The 16,348-nt window shown below is 40.0% G+C and overlaps 1 protein-coding gene across 1 annotated transcript in view; it reads left to right on the top strand.

Moving 5' to 3' along the window:
• Positions 1 to 16,348, top strand: part of mmp17a (matrix metallopeptidase 17a) — a 68,173-nt gene that overhangs the window by 27,448 nt on the left and 24,377 nt on the right. The window contains exons 2-3 of the mRNA XM_017714890.2: positions 11,660 to 11,792; positions 13,209 to 13,344. Coding sequence (XP_017570379.1) covers positions 11,660 to 11,792; positions 13,209 to 13,344 — 269 coding nt within the window. The remainder of the gene's footprint in view (positions 1 to 11,659; positions 11,793 to 13,208; positions 13,345 to 16,348) is intronic.

Below are 16,348 nucleotides of genomic sequence, written 5' to 3'. Positions count from 1 at the left end.
ATGAAATGGCCTCTCTGAAACTTTTCAGCCAGCTTTGTGAAAGATTTATCCTCAAATCTGTGTGTGTGTGTGTGTGTGTGTGTGTGTGTGTGTGTGTGTGTGTATGTGTGTGTGTGTGTGTGTGTGTGAGAGTGAAGTGAAAGAGTGAGCAAGCAAATGGTATTAAAGCATGAATGTGTTCTTTTGTAGCATGGATATGTGTCTTCGCATCTCTAATCGCATATTAGAACTCTGACTTATGACTCCTCTCTTCTCTCTGCAGCACTTAACCCTCACCCTGCATTCACATTAGCAGGAGATAGAGTGATAGGCAACCAGTCATTTCTTATGGAAGTAGGCAATTTGTAGCAATGACAAGCCACAAATAGAGCTGAGAAATTCTCAGTTTTATACATATAAGGAACAGCGTGGTGAAACGACAGCCAGAATGATTGGCTGCAGTGAATAAGTCTCCAACTTTTATTCTCTGAACTTTGTTTCTATGGGCATTCCAGTCCTCTTTCCAATAGTATCATTTAATTAATGAAAGAAACTTATAAGCTCATGAACTTGTAGAGTTAATAAATAAAACAGCGATGGACATGTAGTAGAGACTTTTTACATTTTCTTTTCAGAAGCAAAACAAGACAGTGTACACGCCCATATGCGACAAAGAGTTGCTTCGAACACACCTAAAAAAGATCATCTTGGGGCAGCATTAGCAAAATTATTGTGCAGTTAGGATCACAGCATTAGTGATTTGATTATGTGGTTAAAGTCAGATATCATTGTGTGACACGAAAGCATGGTGTGATTTTATACTGATCCATAGCTCATTGAAACAAATAGTACTTACATCCAAAGTGCACATTCTAAAATTTGAATCAGTGACACATTGAAAATTAGATATTTTAATTATTGATTTGAATTTAATTTTAAAAATGTATAGGGCGGCACTGTGGCGTGGTGGGTAGTGCTCTTGCCTCACAGCGAGGGGGGCCTGGGTTCGATTCCCCGGCTGGGTGAATGGGGTCGTCTCTGTTGCATGTTCTCCCCGTGTCTGTGTGGGTTTCCTCCAGGTTCTCCAGTTTCCTCCCACAGTCCAAAGACATGCAGTCAGGCCAATTGGACATGCTGAATTGCCCCTGGGTGTAAGTGACTGTCTGTGTCTGTGTGTCTGCCCTGTGATGGACTGGCGACCTGTCCAGGGTGTATCCTGCCTTCCGCCCGATGACTGCTGGGATAGGCTCCAGCACGACCCTGAGGGAGAAGTGGCTTAGAAAATGGATGGATAAATAAAATGTATAAAGTTTCTCAAAAAGAAAAATTAAACATTCTGTACATTTTTTTTGTCATTGATACCCAAACAAGGAAAAAAGGCAGAGGAACGGACTGAAACTTGTCCACACAGAGTGAAAATCGAGTGTAATGTATTACATATTGTGACATAATATTACATAACATATATTACGTACCTAAGTAATTCATTATTTCACATACATGTGTATATATATATTATATACAAATATATATAGCAAAATGACTAAAATCTCTACAGTGAATTAAGTAAATTGCCAAGATTGGAACCTGCTGATTTTTTCTGCATTTAAAAAAATGAAATTTGAAAATAATGATGTAATGTAAAATTTGTTATATTTATTTACTGGTGTAGGGTATCGTGCCGATACAATGCTCATTAATTCATACTCATACTCAGTATTCCAATACCTACTGATGCTGTGTGACGTAAGCCGAGCGTACGCTGCCACAATAGTGAACAGACGACTCAAGCTGACAGTGAAGGAGGGTCTGCTCACACACAGACGTGTTACGGACTGTGGGACAGTCATTCAACTATAGCTCAACCAGCCAGACAAAATACTTCAGACATGGAGCTCCACAGGTGAGCTCATCGGATGCGTTTGCCTCAGATGTGATTCCTGCTGAGGCTGTGCTACAGAGAATGATATTGAAAGAGACAGATTGGGGTGCAAACCTATGAATCGTACTTTACTTAGAGCTGTACTGAAGCGCTTTTCTGACGAGGAATAAAACCTACTTCTCCACTGCAAAGGTAACTAATGTAGAATAGCTAGCTAATGCACATCATTCAAAATCAGCTACATTTTACTGATTTGTTAAAATGCATTGCAATCATTTACACTAATTAATTCTAATTAGGTTACTCATTGTGGTATTGGGATTGGCGAGTACTAAAAATGTGTACTTGTACTCAGACCCTGTCTGAAAATAATAGTATTGATGCATCCCTAGTAATTATTCATGACTCACTGTGCTGACCAGCCAGTGGCCTCTTACTTTCAGTGTAGTTATTTATCTTAATTAAATAGGTAACTGATTTTTTTTTTGTTTAATAATATAAAATGCCAGTTTTGGCCCCTTAAAACTGAGTGTCTTGCTGGTGAACAATTTTAGAATGTGTGTATGTGTGTAATGGCCCCTTAAGTATTTTCTATCACTGTATAAAAGATGCACGAGACTTTCTTTGTTGTTGGATATGCTGTGAATACTTCCAAGCAAGCATGTAAGCTCCTGAGACGCTAGTTAAATGGAAAAGTCACATGTTTTCTTGTTCAAACTAAATAAAAATAATTTTAAAAAAGTTTTATTTGATCATTAGTTACATACCAAATACATGCAACAACATACATCTTATGATTAGCAGAGAAGAGCAAAATAGCAGAAATTGGCAGTTTTGCGTCAGCATTAAAGATTGAATAGTTTTATGAGTGTGACGCTGCCTAATATAAAGTCATTATTATGTGTGTTGATGTTCATTTAGCCTACGCAGTGTGAGCTTTGGGTTAAAAAGGCTAATAAAATCAGTGCAAAAAAATCAGCGATCAACCAATTTGGCTGTAAAAGAAAATTAGGATTTATAATAAAAACACTCAACAGTGCATCCTTATGGAAATTGGTTAATGTTTATTTGTTTGTGTGCATCAGTATGCAGCTAGAGAAGAGCGTATAGGTTGACTGCAAAGCTTCATCTCTCCCTTAACCCATCTCTCTCTGACATTTAGCCATGTAAACACTCTTTAATTCACTCCAGCCATGAAGGGATATGAAGAGAAGCCAGACAGGGCTTTTGGGTCACCAGGGATCTAATGACTCACTTCCTCTCAGTGTGGCATATGAAGGAGCTCTGTCAGGCAGCTGCTTCAGGCAAACACACGACCCGGAGCAGAGCCCAACAGGACTGCACTGGGTTTGGATGGAACCAACCTGACAGGAACAATCAAACTCTTCACAGCACGAAGGCCGCAGATGCCTGACTACACTGACTTGCTCCATGGGAGAAGGCTCGGAGGAAGAGGAAGTGTTGTGCCATTTGACTTTTCTCTGTGACCTTTCACTGCCCAAAGTGAAAGCTCTCTCTCTCTCTTTCTCTCTCTCTCTTTTTTTTGCCAATCTGACCCAGTTCTGTGTCATCCGGTATGGATATTTCACAAAGCCTCTCTGGTGAAAGTACTAGGAAGAGAGAGAGGAAGAAAATAATCTGTTTTAGAAAATGCTTTTTCTTTCTTTCCATTTGTCTCACACTCTCTACTGAGATGGCCAATGACGCCATCACTCTTGTTTATTACAACGTGCCAATATACATGAGCTTTTGCTAAAATTGTGAAGGAGGAATACTGATTATTTGTGTTTGCACACTATCATACTCTGTTACATGTTTTCTGGAATTTAGGATTAGAACAGCTGCAATCAGGATTACAGGGGAAAGAGCCATGGAGTTTTAACCTCCAATAAGAAGTAACTTACAAAGTGCGAAGATGAGATTTGCTGGAGTCTGAGCTTATGCAGCTCAGATTTGGGGATGGAGAGAGCGCAAGAGCCGGATAGGGTGAAAGGTGCATTTATGCTGCCTGTTTCCTGCAACATCGGAGTCTTTTGTGTTTGTTGTTGTCTCAGCGCTCAAGGTCAAGGACCAAAAATGGCAATAAAAACCTGTGTAAGCGTCAAAAAATGAAAAAGCAGAGCAAACTGTCAAACATCCACCACTCATTATTATCAGCAATTCTCTGACATTGAAATCTTTGTTTTAGTTAAAAGAACTGAGAACGAATAAGAGAGGACTCATTTACTGTTAAAAAGTCTTAAAAATGTATTAATAAACTAGGGTTTGCAGAAGTGTGTGGGCTCGTGCACAAGTGACAAAGAGAGACAGAAAGAGAAAGAGGTTTGTTAAGATACTCCTTGTGTTATTTCTCTCTGCTGCACACTGCAGTGCTAGCTTTACCGCACAGATTCCCCTTAATATACTTAAATGGAAACTATAATGAATGCTGATGTGCTTTGGCACTTCAGCTCTCCTCAAAGTGACTCGCAGCAGTAAAAAAACTTGGAGTTCCTCTGATCCTCTTCTATGTCCAGTGTGCAATATGTTCTGTACAGATGAAGTGTTGGTGGTTAGTGGAATTATGAAAATGCCACTGTAACAATGTAAAATGCATTATTTTTAATGTGGAAAGCGCGTGGACGTGGCTTTGGAAATCACTTGCACGTGATATAGAGATTTTTTTTAACTAGAAAATTTTGTGCGCATTATTTTTAGATATCGCCCAGGCCAGTTCAGGACACATGGGCTAAAAACCGAAATCGAAAAACGTTGACAAAATTTATTACAGTGTGTAGAATATAGTGTTTGCCATTAAACCAAATGACCTTGACAAGAGTGTTTTTTTTTTTTATCATTAACGGTAACGGAGGCAACAGATGGTGTTGGAGGACTGTCTTTCTGCTTGTGTTGTTTTGCTGTGTTCTGCGTTTTGAGTCGGATGTTGTGTTTTCTAGTGCTGTCAAACCTTTAGTGGAGAAGTCCTTGGGAAGTCGCTAATGTCCCTTGTTGAAACCATTAAACAGTTCCACACACATGTTCACTATTTATTTGCTGCTGCGCAGGTTGTTGAACATGTCTGCGCTGACCAGCACAGGACAGCAAATGGAACAGAGTTTTAAATAGCCATTTATTGTTTTCATTACCGAAACTATTATATTACAAAGTGTTGGATTTTGAAATTGTTTTTGAGACTGTTGTCGGTCTATTTTTATAAGTCAAAATCTTCAGGTTTTTTCTCAGCAGCTGAAATTATGCATTATGCTGTACATTATGCTAATATAACTGTTTCTTTAGCCCCTTGAATTCCAGTGTTTGTTACTTCATAGGGCCTTTTATTCAATAATCGCATGTAAAACAACTTATACAGTCTGAGTTATTTTTAAATCATAAAAGTGAGGTATAAAAGCTTAGACCCACCAATGGACTTTGGTCTTGGTTTTGCTTACCTTTTTTCTGTATGTGTGGAAGTATCTGTCTGTCTGTGTATGTGGTTATGTGGTCACTTCTGTATTTGGGCGATTGATTAAACTCATCTACAGGCAGTTCACGTGTTTATTGGGTTGAATCTGCACTCCTAAAAGTTGGTCAAACAGCATTACAGCAGTAATGGCAGGGTAATATTTGATCTATACCTTGAAATTGATAATGAGATCAAAGCAATACTTTTTATATACCTTTTTTATTGTGATTCTTGATGGTGGTTTGTTCTGTTTTTGATGACATTTGAAGCATCACATGAGTTGAGCACTAAACCAAACGACAAATCCTATCCCCTGTAGTCAAAGTTACTGATATTTAAAAATTGCACTCTTTGAAATAGCGTTTTATTGGAGTTGCAATTAATCGTTCACCTGTTGCCATCTCACAGGAATTGTGCGTACATTTTTGCCTCAGTTGTCAAAGCTAGGGCCCACCCAGGTCAACAAAAACCTGAGCGCAGGTTAATCCCCCCAGTGGTGGCCTGTGGTTTGACCCGAAAGCTTGAGAGTTACAGGCGGGAGGATTTGTCGTTCAGTTTAGTGCTCAACTCTTCCTCTCTCATTTCGTGTGCTGTGGTCAGACGTGAGTGGGGAGCAGAGAGCCATCCGCTCCAGCGAGCAGAACAGTCCTGTCACTGTGTTTAATGGCAGTGCTGTCTGTCTCTTAGGTACACCACTCTGTCTTACTCCCCCAGGTATTGTAGCATGAACACCGAAATGGCCAAAACAAACCTGCAGCCCCGAGGCACATGCCATGAAGCATGTTCGCGCACTCTAGCAGAAATGTAGAGGATGAGTTGTTCCGAAAGAGTGGAAAACAGCAACACTGGCCTTTTACTGTCCACCACCCTGTGGTGTTCTCTTGCTCTGCTAACTTAAGAGGAGCTCAGACTGGATCTGCAGGCTGGTGCATGGGGACTGACTGGCTCCGTGGGTAAGTGCTGAAACCTGGCTAGGAGTCTGACAGAACTACCAGCATGAAAGAACATGAGAGAAAGAAGAGCAAGACAAGAAAAAGAGGGAGATGGAGAGACAGGAGCCTTAGTCTTCCGCCTGTGTCGTCACGGTCCGTGCAGAATGCTGCCTGGCTCTTGTTCTCTGCATCATTACTGCATACATCATTCATTTTCATGCATCCCATGAAGCAGGCAAACAGAAAAACAAAGATTTTTTTTCCTGTCTCCATATCAAAGCTGCACTTTAGAGGTGATGCTTTTGTTTATTTGGCGAACAAGTCTCACAGGTGTTCTACTCCACCCCTCTCACCTTCTGCACAACACACTTTGAATGAGCCTTTTCATTCTGGCTACTGCTGATTGATGTCCCTGACTATTAAGCTCCTTTTATGTTGTTATGTTTAAGGGTAACAACGTACAGTACAACACGGGAAGTGATGAGGGGCACAATGAAATGTGTGGATAAAGAGCACAGTGGTGAATCCTGTCTCCCACACTCAGTTCAAGGCTGTGAATTTGTGTAATAAGTCCTGTTCAGTCGTTGCTAGGGCTGGACAAAGTATCCAGTACATACAGTATATTTACAGTCACGTTTTGGAGAGAGAAATGTATGCACATCATAATCATTTAACTTTGAATGTGAATTTGCCAAGCCTCATTAGCAAAATGGAAACCTAAAGTGCATAGCGTTCTGGATGACACCATGGCTCTGCACAGACTAAATTTGAATGCAGACCTTCTAAAGAGATTTACCACAGTTTCTTTCCAAGCAGGTCTACATATAATACTACATTAAAAAGACAAATTATGATTCTTCTGATTGAAAAAGCACCCTTTAAACCATTTCTGAGAGAATGCTTGAATGGTGGTACAGGGATAATGTGGCACCAGAAAGTATTTGGACACTGTCATATTTAAAATGTATTAAGTTCACTTTGTTGGGAAACAAAATGTCAAACCAGGTGGCATTTATTTTGAACAGACTCCTCCTTTTTTCTGTTTCAGATCGTTATCCTGTTATACACTTTCACTTCTTTTGATTTAGTGGTTTCTTTGCAGGCTACAAAGGCTTGAACCCAGAGTGTATTGTAGATCATGATCCCATCAATGAACGCAAGCTCACCGACACCATTGTAAGAAACACAGGCCCAGACTAACATTTCCACCTCTGTGCTTTATAGTAAACATGGTGCAGTCTGGTTGGAATTCCTCTCCAGGCTTTCTCCACACAGAGCTGTAAGGACTGATATTGTGCTGAAAGTATTTTCAAAACCATGCCACTCAGAACTCCATGAAAGTATACCACTGGTTAAAATGGCTAAAGCAGAGGTGCACTACCCTGGTCCTGGAGGGCTAGAGTCAAGCACAGTTTGTTGACTGTCCTGCTCAAACACACCTGATTCACTTCTTCTGTTAACTGCCAGGTTAAGTGGGTATGTTTGAAAAGGGGAACTACAGAACTTTGCTGGACCCTTCTGGACCAGAATGGTGCATCCCTAGACTAAAGAATAATAAAAAATATTTCTTGATGCTCTGAATGTAATATTATATAGCAAAACTTGAAAAACAGTGAGATAGATTTCAAAACCATATCTTCCAGCTCTAGTCATGGCACTTGCTGCATTCTTGTTCCCTGTATAAAGTTATGGTTTTGTTCAGTAATACACGTTATCAAAGGAGACCTTCACTCTCCTCATGTGACATGAGGTGAAAGTCTAATATTCTCTTGTCTGGAGTCACAATAGAAACTTTTATGTTTGTTGAGAAAATTACAGCCATCTCTCCCTGCTAGCTGGAAGGGGAACTTATTTAGAATGAGATAGATGCTGGGCTTCTGGATTTCTGACAGTGCAGAGGACTGACCCACTTATCACAGCAGGAGTGTCGCCTGGCCCCACCCAGCCTCCAAGCTGAGAGAGTGAAAGCAGTGAGCATCGTCCTTGGACAAAGCCTATGACCCTGGTGGAGTTGATCTTTTGGAAAATGTTTTCTCAGAGAAGCACGACGGCAGAGCATATTTTTAGCTCTCCCAGTGACCCAGTGTGTGATAACTGGGTCTACAAAAGTACAGCAGTAAATTGCTCTTTAAAGATTTTCTAAGAACAGTTTGATGATGCTATTGGGAAGTGCTGTATTAGTATATTGTGATGTTGAAGTTAGTGATCATACAGTTAACAGTAAAATGTTTTAGTGATGCAATATAACATTATGTTTTAAATGTGTACCTTGGTATGTTAATAAGCTGCATCATTTGTAAGGATGCAATGATTTGATTTGTGGTTTGTGTAGTTTAGTGGGTAACATCACTGCCTTCCACACTGTAGGCTGGGATTCAATCCCCGCCTTGGCCAGCACTCTACAGTATACCAATAAGAGTCCTTTGGCAAGACTCCTAACACTACCTTCGCCTATATGTGTAAAAATAATCAAATTGTAAGTTGCTCTGGATAAGAGTGTCTGCCAAATGCCCTAAATGAGTACTAATACAGTATTATTTGGCCTCCTGGTATCTCTTGGCGTTCATATTCTCCAGCCTAAATTACTGGGATTTTTGTATGGTGCTTATTATGGAGGCTTATTTCGCAGGGAGGCTAGAACAGCAATCCTTGAAAATGTTTTGCTGAAGAGCTTTTATTTTTCTGAGCCAAATCAGCTTATGCAGTATATATAATTAGAGCACTGTAGAATCAACACATTCAACCACACAAAATATCAAAGTAAATGTTACAATATTTTGGTTTACTTCCAATAAAATGATTTGACAGTTTTCTGCTGTCATGGAAGTTTATAGATCAATTTGTATTAGAGATTAGTGGCCAATGTCTAAGAAATAGAAGTGCTGATGTTAGATAAAACAACCATGCTTTCAAGGGTTAATAGTAACAAAGTCAAACTTGTTCCTTTTGTCCAGTAGTTCATGCACATTCAGCTGAACTCTGCAGTGAATTAATAACAGAGCTGTGGTGCCTGTGTATTTAAAGGTGGATGTGTTGGGTGGGTGTATATGTAACTATGTGTGTGCGAGTGAGACAAAGATGGGGAAGCGCTAGGTGAGCACAGTAACTCATCATGAATTGATTTTAGAGGCAGCGGGTGGAGAGCTCACACAAACAGAGTAAGCCCTTTCTCCACACTCTGACACAGCTGGACAGTTTGTCAACACACAAATTGTGCCAGCTGGGAGTGGAACGCTGTAGTCTACCGTCAACACAGCACTGGGCCACATTACACCATCACAAACTGCAATACAATATTATATTATTAAGCTATATTGTATTATGTTAATATACCGTGCTGTAATGTATTTATTTTCATTTATGCTGTATAGTAGTTCAGATTTAAACAACTAAGTATTTAAACAGACAACTAAGTATTTAAAAGAACAATTTTATGACATATGATACTATGTAAAAGTCAGAGACTGCCCTTTTATTTATTTTGTTTCCAAAATGGGCATAATGGTAACGCTAATTAGGAGGACCATGCCGGAATTTTTTTAAAATGTCATCAAGTTCTCTTTGCCAGTCACTACTGAAAAAGAAGGTAATTTATCTTACATTTGCAGCATGCAGGGTAACATTAGCATTTTTAGAATTCTGTTTTAGGAAAATGGCTAACTGCAGCTGTGTGGACATCGTCAGAGAGGTTTTTCATCTGCAGAGTGCAGACATGGTTTTTCGGGTGTAGTTTGAACGCTTTGGAAGGCCTTGGAACTCGTTTTACGTTTACGGTGGGTGCAGGGATGCACAGGATAGGGTTACACAACACGTGACTCATCTTGTGTTTTTTACCCTTCATGAGTTTGTTGAGCCTTGACTTTTTGGTCAATATAAATAAATCTATAGGTACAGAATTTCAGTGCTGACCTGCTGTGTTGACTACTGAACCATATTTTCTTTCTGTAGTCATCACTTCAAGGAGACATTGTGATCCATGCACAGGAAATTGCATGCACTTGGTCATGTTCCTACTCGGGTGACACAATCATCATTGTTACTGTAGCCTCACTGATTTCTGATCTGTGGTTTCTGTTCAACTCAAGGTCTTGAAAACCTGAGTCCTGTCAAAGATATGACAGTTCTGTTGAAGCACGCCTGCTATTAGATCCTGTAACCTCTCTTGACCTCTCCGTATACTTACTTGTGAAGACCTTGAGTGGAAGTAGGACTTGCAGGAGGAGAGTGAAGTCTAAAACTTAACTTCAGCTCTGCAGTAAAGTTCTGCAACTCTGCCAAGACTAAAATATTGATCAGTTGTTTTTGTCCTTGGCAGCTGCTGTTGTTTTTTTGTGTTATGATCTTTTTAGTAACATTGATATCATAAGTGGCCTACACTGACGTCACGAGGGCACTTTGCAGATCCTATTGTCTTTACCAGGTTTCTTGCTCTAGATGGCCTTTTTTAAGTGGCTGCACAGCGTGTACACTAACTTCCAGGATTAGGTTTCAAAGCAAATCCTCCTTCCTTGCTGTGGCAATTGAGGGCAAGCACATGTCATCAGTCTTCTTGAGGTCAGCCGCAGCCTGTGCTTCTTAATCGTTCACGATAACAAGACCGATTAGTGTCGTCATGGCGGTGTACCTTAGCAATTGCAAATGATGGAGGTGGCTAGATTAATCAGGTGGAGGTGCATTTTTAATAAGCTGAATTAGCCGGAAGGCGTATTTCAACATGGTCTCAAGAAGTTGATTGAAAGATGACACTAAGCCCAGCTGGATGAAAGGCTAAGTCAGGGATTTAAGACTAAGCCTAGACAAGGAAAGAGAACGTAAATTAATAGTGACATTCAGACCACAGTAAGGCTTGATCTGTGACCCAATCACATCTGAAATCTGTTGGTTTGGAAGTGGAGCCTCCACTCTTTCAGAGCTTCACTGTTTACTGAGATTACTCAGTGAAGATGGGCTGTAGTAATTCATCACCCTTACACATGTGTTAAATAACTATTTAAATTAAAGCCATTCTAACTTAAAGCATATCAGCGGTGGAAGCCAAATTAGATGGTTAACACAAGCTTGAATTGTTATCATCAGTGTTGAGTATATATATGCTGTGTACCTGAGTGCACTCAATGCAACAGAGGTGAAGCCAGAGCCTGTCGAGCTGATGTTTGTCACTTAACACGAGTGAGAGAATGAGGTTGGTATTACACCTGTCTATGTGCCCTGAGCTTGCTCTGAAACACTGTGACAACAGCACCCCTAAATGATGATAACCAGAGGCTCCTAAGAACTTGAAGTATTTTCTGAATGCTTTTTTATACAAGCTAATCTTCAGTCACTTTAATATAATATGCTGTTTAATGCTGAGTACATCAGCTCAAATTGTGCAGGAATGAAGGAAATAGCCCATAACAACCCCTGTTTTTCTTCTTTTCCCAGGATTGGCTGAGTAAGTTCGGCTACCTTCCACCAGCTGACCCTGTTACTGGGCAGCTGCAGACCAAGGAGGCACTGACCAAGGCCATTAAAGCCATGCAGCGGTTTGGAGGGCTGGAGGAGACCGGTGTGCTTGGTGGGTGCCAGTTTGCACTGTAATGTGTATTGTCCTTGTGTTTCATCCAAGTGATTTTTTTGTTGTTGTTGTTGTGGTAGCCATGTTTCAGACTGATCATAGGTGTGTATGCCACCAGTATATGTCTGTCTCCAATGGACGATGGGACTGAGAAATACAATATGCAAACAGAACATGTTTTTTTTAATATTTCAATTAAAATATTCATGTAGTGATTGAAGTCCTTTCTAAAATATCATGTAAAGGAATAACAGTTATTGTGCCTCTTCAAATGATATATATACCTGTGTTGAGTGGAACTTGCCACCTTTTAGCGCTTGTCTCACATTTTATTTAAATGATGAAAGCAATACATGTCTGTCTTGTTCAAAATGATTTATTTTGCATAATACTATAATTATATTTAATTAGTTCACAAGTGTTGTTTAGTAGTTAGCAGCGTAACTATCTAGGTAATATACTTAAATATGTAGCCAGCTACATTAATTTGAAGAAAGATGACTTGGGTCATTATGTGGAATGGCATGTTGGACTTGACTAAGGGACTTACTAGGAATCATTTCCATTGACGTCTTCTTTTTCAATACAAAGTGATGATTGGCAGATGAATTTGACAGATTCTTTTTTAGGTAGTTTAAACACAGAAATTTGGGTTAGTTTGATCACAACAAATGGAAATGAAGGAGACTTATCTTGGTTTGTGTAACGTGGAGCGATGATGAGGCAGACACATGTGCGAAGAAAAGCAAGATTTATTCAGGGGCAAATCCAGAGTCATAGTCAAGATAGTCCAAGTTCGATGAGCCAACACAAACACAGAAACAAACACAGAATTTAAACAATACTCTTAGAACAGATCAAATATCAAACATACAAACACCAACAAGAAACTCAGGAAAACACAGGGCTTAAATACAAACAGGGATAATGAGGGACAGGCAGAAAACGGGTGGAAACAATCAGGGGCGGAGTCACGAAACAAGGGGGCAGGATAGTGAAGTATCAAAACAAAGAAGCACGTGGACGACCAGGAAGTAAACACAAGGCACATGGGGGAGTGGGAGGGGCCAATCACGACAGTTTGCCAGATTATTCTAACTGATCATGGAATTAGCTGAGGTTTATTCCAAATATATTCTGTAGTTGAATACATGAGAGACAGCAACAGAATACATAGAGTTCTAACCCCTCGATTACTGTACAGTTGATGTAACCAACAGTGCAGCAAATAGAAAGACATCCTGTTAGCCGCCTATTTGGTCCTCAACATGGCCGCAATTGTACAGTGATTGTACTGAAATAAGGTGGGTCAATTAAAATGCAAGGAATCTGGTGAATGTAAATGTAGTCAAAAAATTGGTTGAATATTCTGAAATAAAGTGTGTGAATGCCTGTGTTTTTGTATTTCCCCTACAGACCAAGCCACCCTAGGCCTAATGAAGACCCCACGTTGTTCACTGCCAGACATATCTGCACCAGAGACTGTTACTGGCAGGAGGAGACGGGCACTGGCTCCTCAGAACAAATGGAACAAGAGACACCTGTCCTGGAGGTATAGTAACACCATCCTACACCTTTGACAGCCTTCTGTGACTGTGCTTGGGTGCAAGAGCCAACAGACACTTCATGTTAGTCTCACTATATGTAGTGATGCAGATTTAAATTGGACTAGACAGTGACATGAAGAGTTTATGTCCTCATGCTGTCATAAAAAAAAGGCTTATTATACCGACATATGGATTCCATCTCAAGGTAGTACCACAACACAGATGGATGCAGGGTGCAAACTGACTAGTGATATGAATAGTGCGTGTACCGTAGAGAGAGCGTGTGTGCGTGTCTTTGCCTTCATGCGCACGTCTGTGTGTTGAGTTTCACGCATCCTTTCCTCTCTCTCATTACCAGATCCTGCTGAGATCTCCCATGCTCAGCTGTGCCAATCATACAGTCTCAGTCCTGTCAACTCCAACATTCTCCATTCCTGCTTTCAGTGTGAAACAGACTCAGGCCACAGTGTGAATCAAATTACATAAGTGTCGATTGGCAGGAAGCTACTACAGTTTTGTTTGTTTTGTTTGTCCATATTTCACTGCTCTGTGTGTTTGGAGATTATTTCGCCTTACAGTTCTGAGCAAAAATAGCCCCTTAAACTAAATGGTAATGTTAGCATTTAATTACAGTTACGTGCTGAGTACAAGCTGACCTTGCTAGGAGCACAAATTGTTATTATTATAATGAAACATTTATCACTCAATTTGTCCTTTCAGACAAATAAAAACAAGAACTGCAATACTGTGCAGAAGTCAAACTAACTTATATTTATTAATGTCCAATTTTTTTTTAAATATTTTTTTCTCACTATTTAGTGTTTTGTCTGCTTACTTTTCTCAGCTTCTTGACAGTTACACATCCTTTTAGATCCTTTGTGCTGAGTTGTCTTCTCTCAGTAGAAGGATGGATAGAAACTGTGGATTGGCTGTGAAAGCCTGTTTATCTGATGGTGACAGGACAGTTTTGGTGGTCTGTTTGGTGGTGGTTGTTTTTTGTTTTTTTAATGATTTGACCCCTCATCTGTTGCCGTCCCCTTCCTTATACAGGTGGGTTATCTTAAATCTAGTATCTGTTGGGTAATGAAAAACTTGCTTTCAATGGTTGTTTTGACTAGAAAATGAAGAAACAGGGTGGTCTCTGACTTTCGCACAATAGTGTAGCTCTTTTTTCTGTAAGGGCAAATGCAATCATAGATATTTCATTAAAATGCAGATATACTCCTAGCAAGGAGTATAATTGTCATTAAGTGTTAACATTACCATTTAGCTTAAGGTTTTAAGCCATTAGGTTGCTAATCAAACTGTTTATATTCAATGTTTGTACTTGTTAAAAATCAGGCAAACAAAGAAATGTTGTACAGTGCACCAACAGTATAGCAGTAGCTTATGAACTGTTCATCAGCAGAGATCAAATCCTGTTAAGCATTAGCCTAACTTATCATTCACCTAACAGAGGAGCAGACGAGGTGGTGGAGAAGCGTCTCTGAACCTGGTTAGAGGCCAGTCGAGGTAATAACCCTCATAATGGCTTGTTTTAGGGGCAGTGATAAAAAGCCTTGCTTGATCCCAGGGTAATGGAGCAGGGATAGAAAGAGGGAGAGAAAGAGAGAAACAGACTGGCTGCTGCCAGGCTCCTTGAAATGCTGTTATACAGGTTGCTGTGAGGGGAGCTTTTTTATAGCAGACCCTGGAGAACCGGATCAATATCACAGAGCAGAGTTGCAAGCAGCCCAAACACAGTGCTCTGATCATCTGTAGCTGACTTTTTCTTTGATGTGCATGTTATGAGTCCTTAGGGAAGTATATACACACTATTAAAGTTACTTCTGTCTCACTTCTCTTCCTTGTGTATCACTGCCAACATTTTCCTTCTGTTGCGGAATCAACCACACTTGCAAGTGTATAGTAGTAAGTGATAATAACTAAATGAATGGCATTACCATTTCCCCAACTAGGATAACTTTGGTCTTTACCACTTCAGTAGCCAAAAAATTAAAGCTTCAAATCCCATAAATGCCTCTTGATTTTGAGTATTGGCCACTCTGATCAGAAAAATGTTTCTGCAGACAGTGTGTCTGGAGCCTCAGACAGCTCTCAGGCGCTCAGTGGGCACTGACGGAGAGATGATTGATTGTCTGGTAGAAAGCCCAAATTCAGAGCCTCAGCTACACAGGACTACTGGAGACACAGTGCATCGGGAAGAGCCTGGCAGAGACAGGCCCTCACTGTGGGTTCATCACTCCACGTTAGAGCATTACCACACAGGAGATCAGCCTCCCACACGTTAACACCCTCCCCTTAATTAACCAAATAGATTAGGAGCGATTAGTGTAGGGGTGAATCTGTTTTCCTCTGCAGAGACATATTGCGATATCTTGATTTCCCATGCTGATTACTGGGAAGCAGAGTGAAATGCCGTTATGATAAACATCTCTCTGTTCACCACCCTCCATTACTCTCTATCGCATTCACATCTTTCAGCATCCTGTCACATTTAACTTTTACCTTATCTTAGCATAAGGTAGAGTACCTCAAACACAGGGCCCTTGACTATAGTGTATTAATAAGCATTAGTGACATTATCACTGTTATTGAGCCACAGTTTTATTATAGTGCAATTTTTAAAGATACAAGTATAATCTTGAGTGAGTAAAAACTAAGTAATTTGATATATTGCAGTTTATTCATTTTGACTTCATACCTCCTGACAAAAACTTTGTCTTATATGAGCTTATTTTGTTTTTTTGTTTTTTTTCCTGAAGAAGACACAGCATAGCTAAAGAAAACAATGAAACTTTTAGGATTGAGCTTCTTCTGGTGCAGATTTATGGTGATGTGTGCTAATAGTGCTTCCTGCTGGAGAAACTTCAGACTGCAAGCCATTTCCAAAGCCATATTCACACACTATAACATATTTTAAAAAAACAAAAAAACAAGGTGAGCTCTGTCATCACAGTGGCATTTTAATAATATACCTAGCCACCGGGACACTTACGTTGTAAAGAA

This window comes from Pygocentrus nattereri, chromosome 16, assembly GCF_015220715.1.
Source record: "Pygocentrus nattereri isolate fPygNat1 chromosome 16, fPygNat1.pri, whole genome shotgun sequence".
Taxonomy (NCBI): domain Eukaryota; kingdom Metazoa; phylum Chordata; class Actinopteri; order Characiformes; family Serrasalmidae; genus Pygocentrus; species Pygocentrus nattereri.
This window is presented reverse-complemented; position numbering and strand designations above follow the sequence as displayed.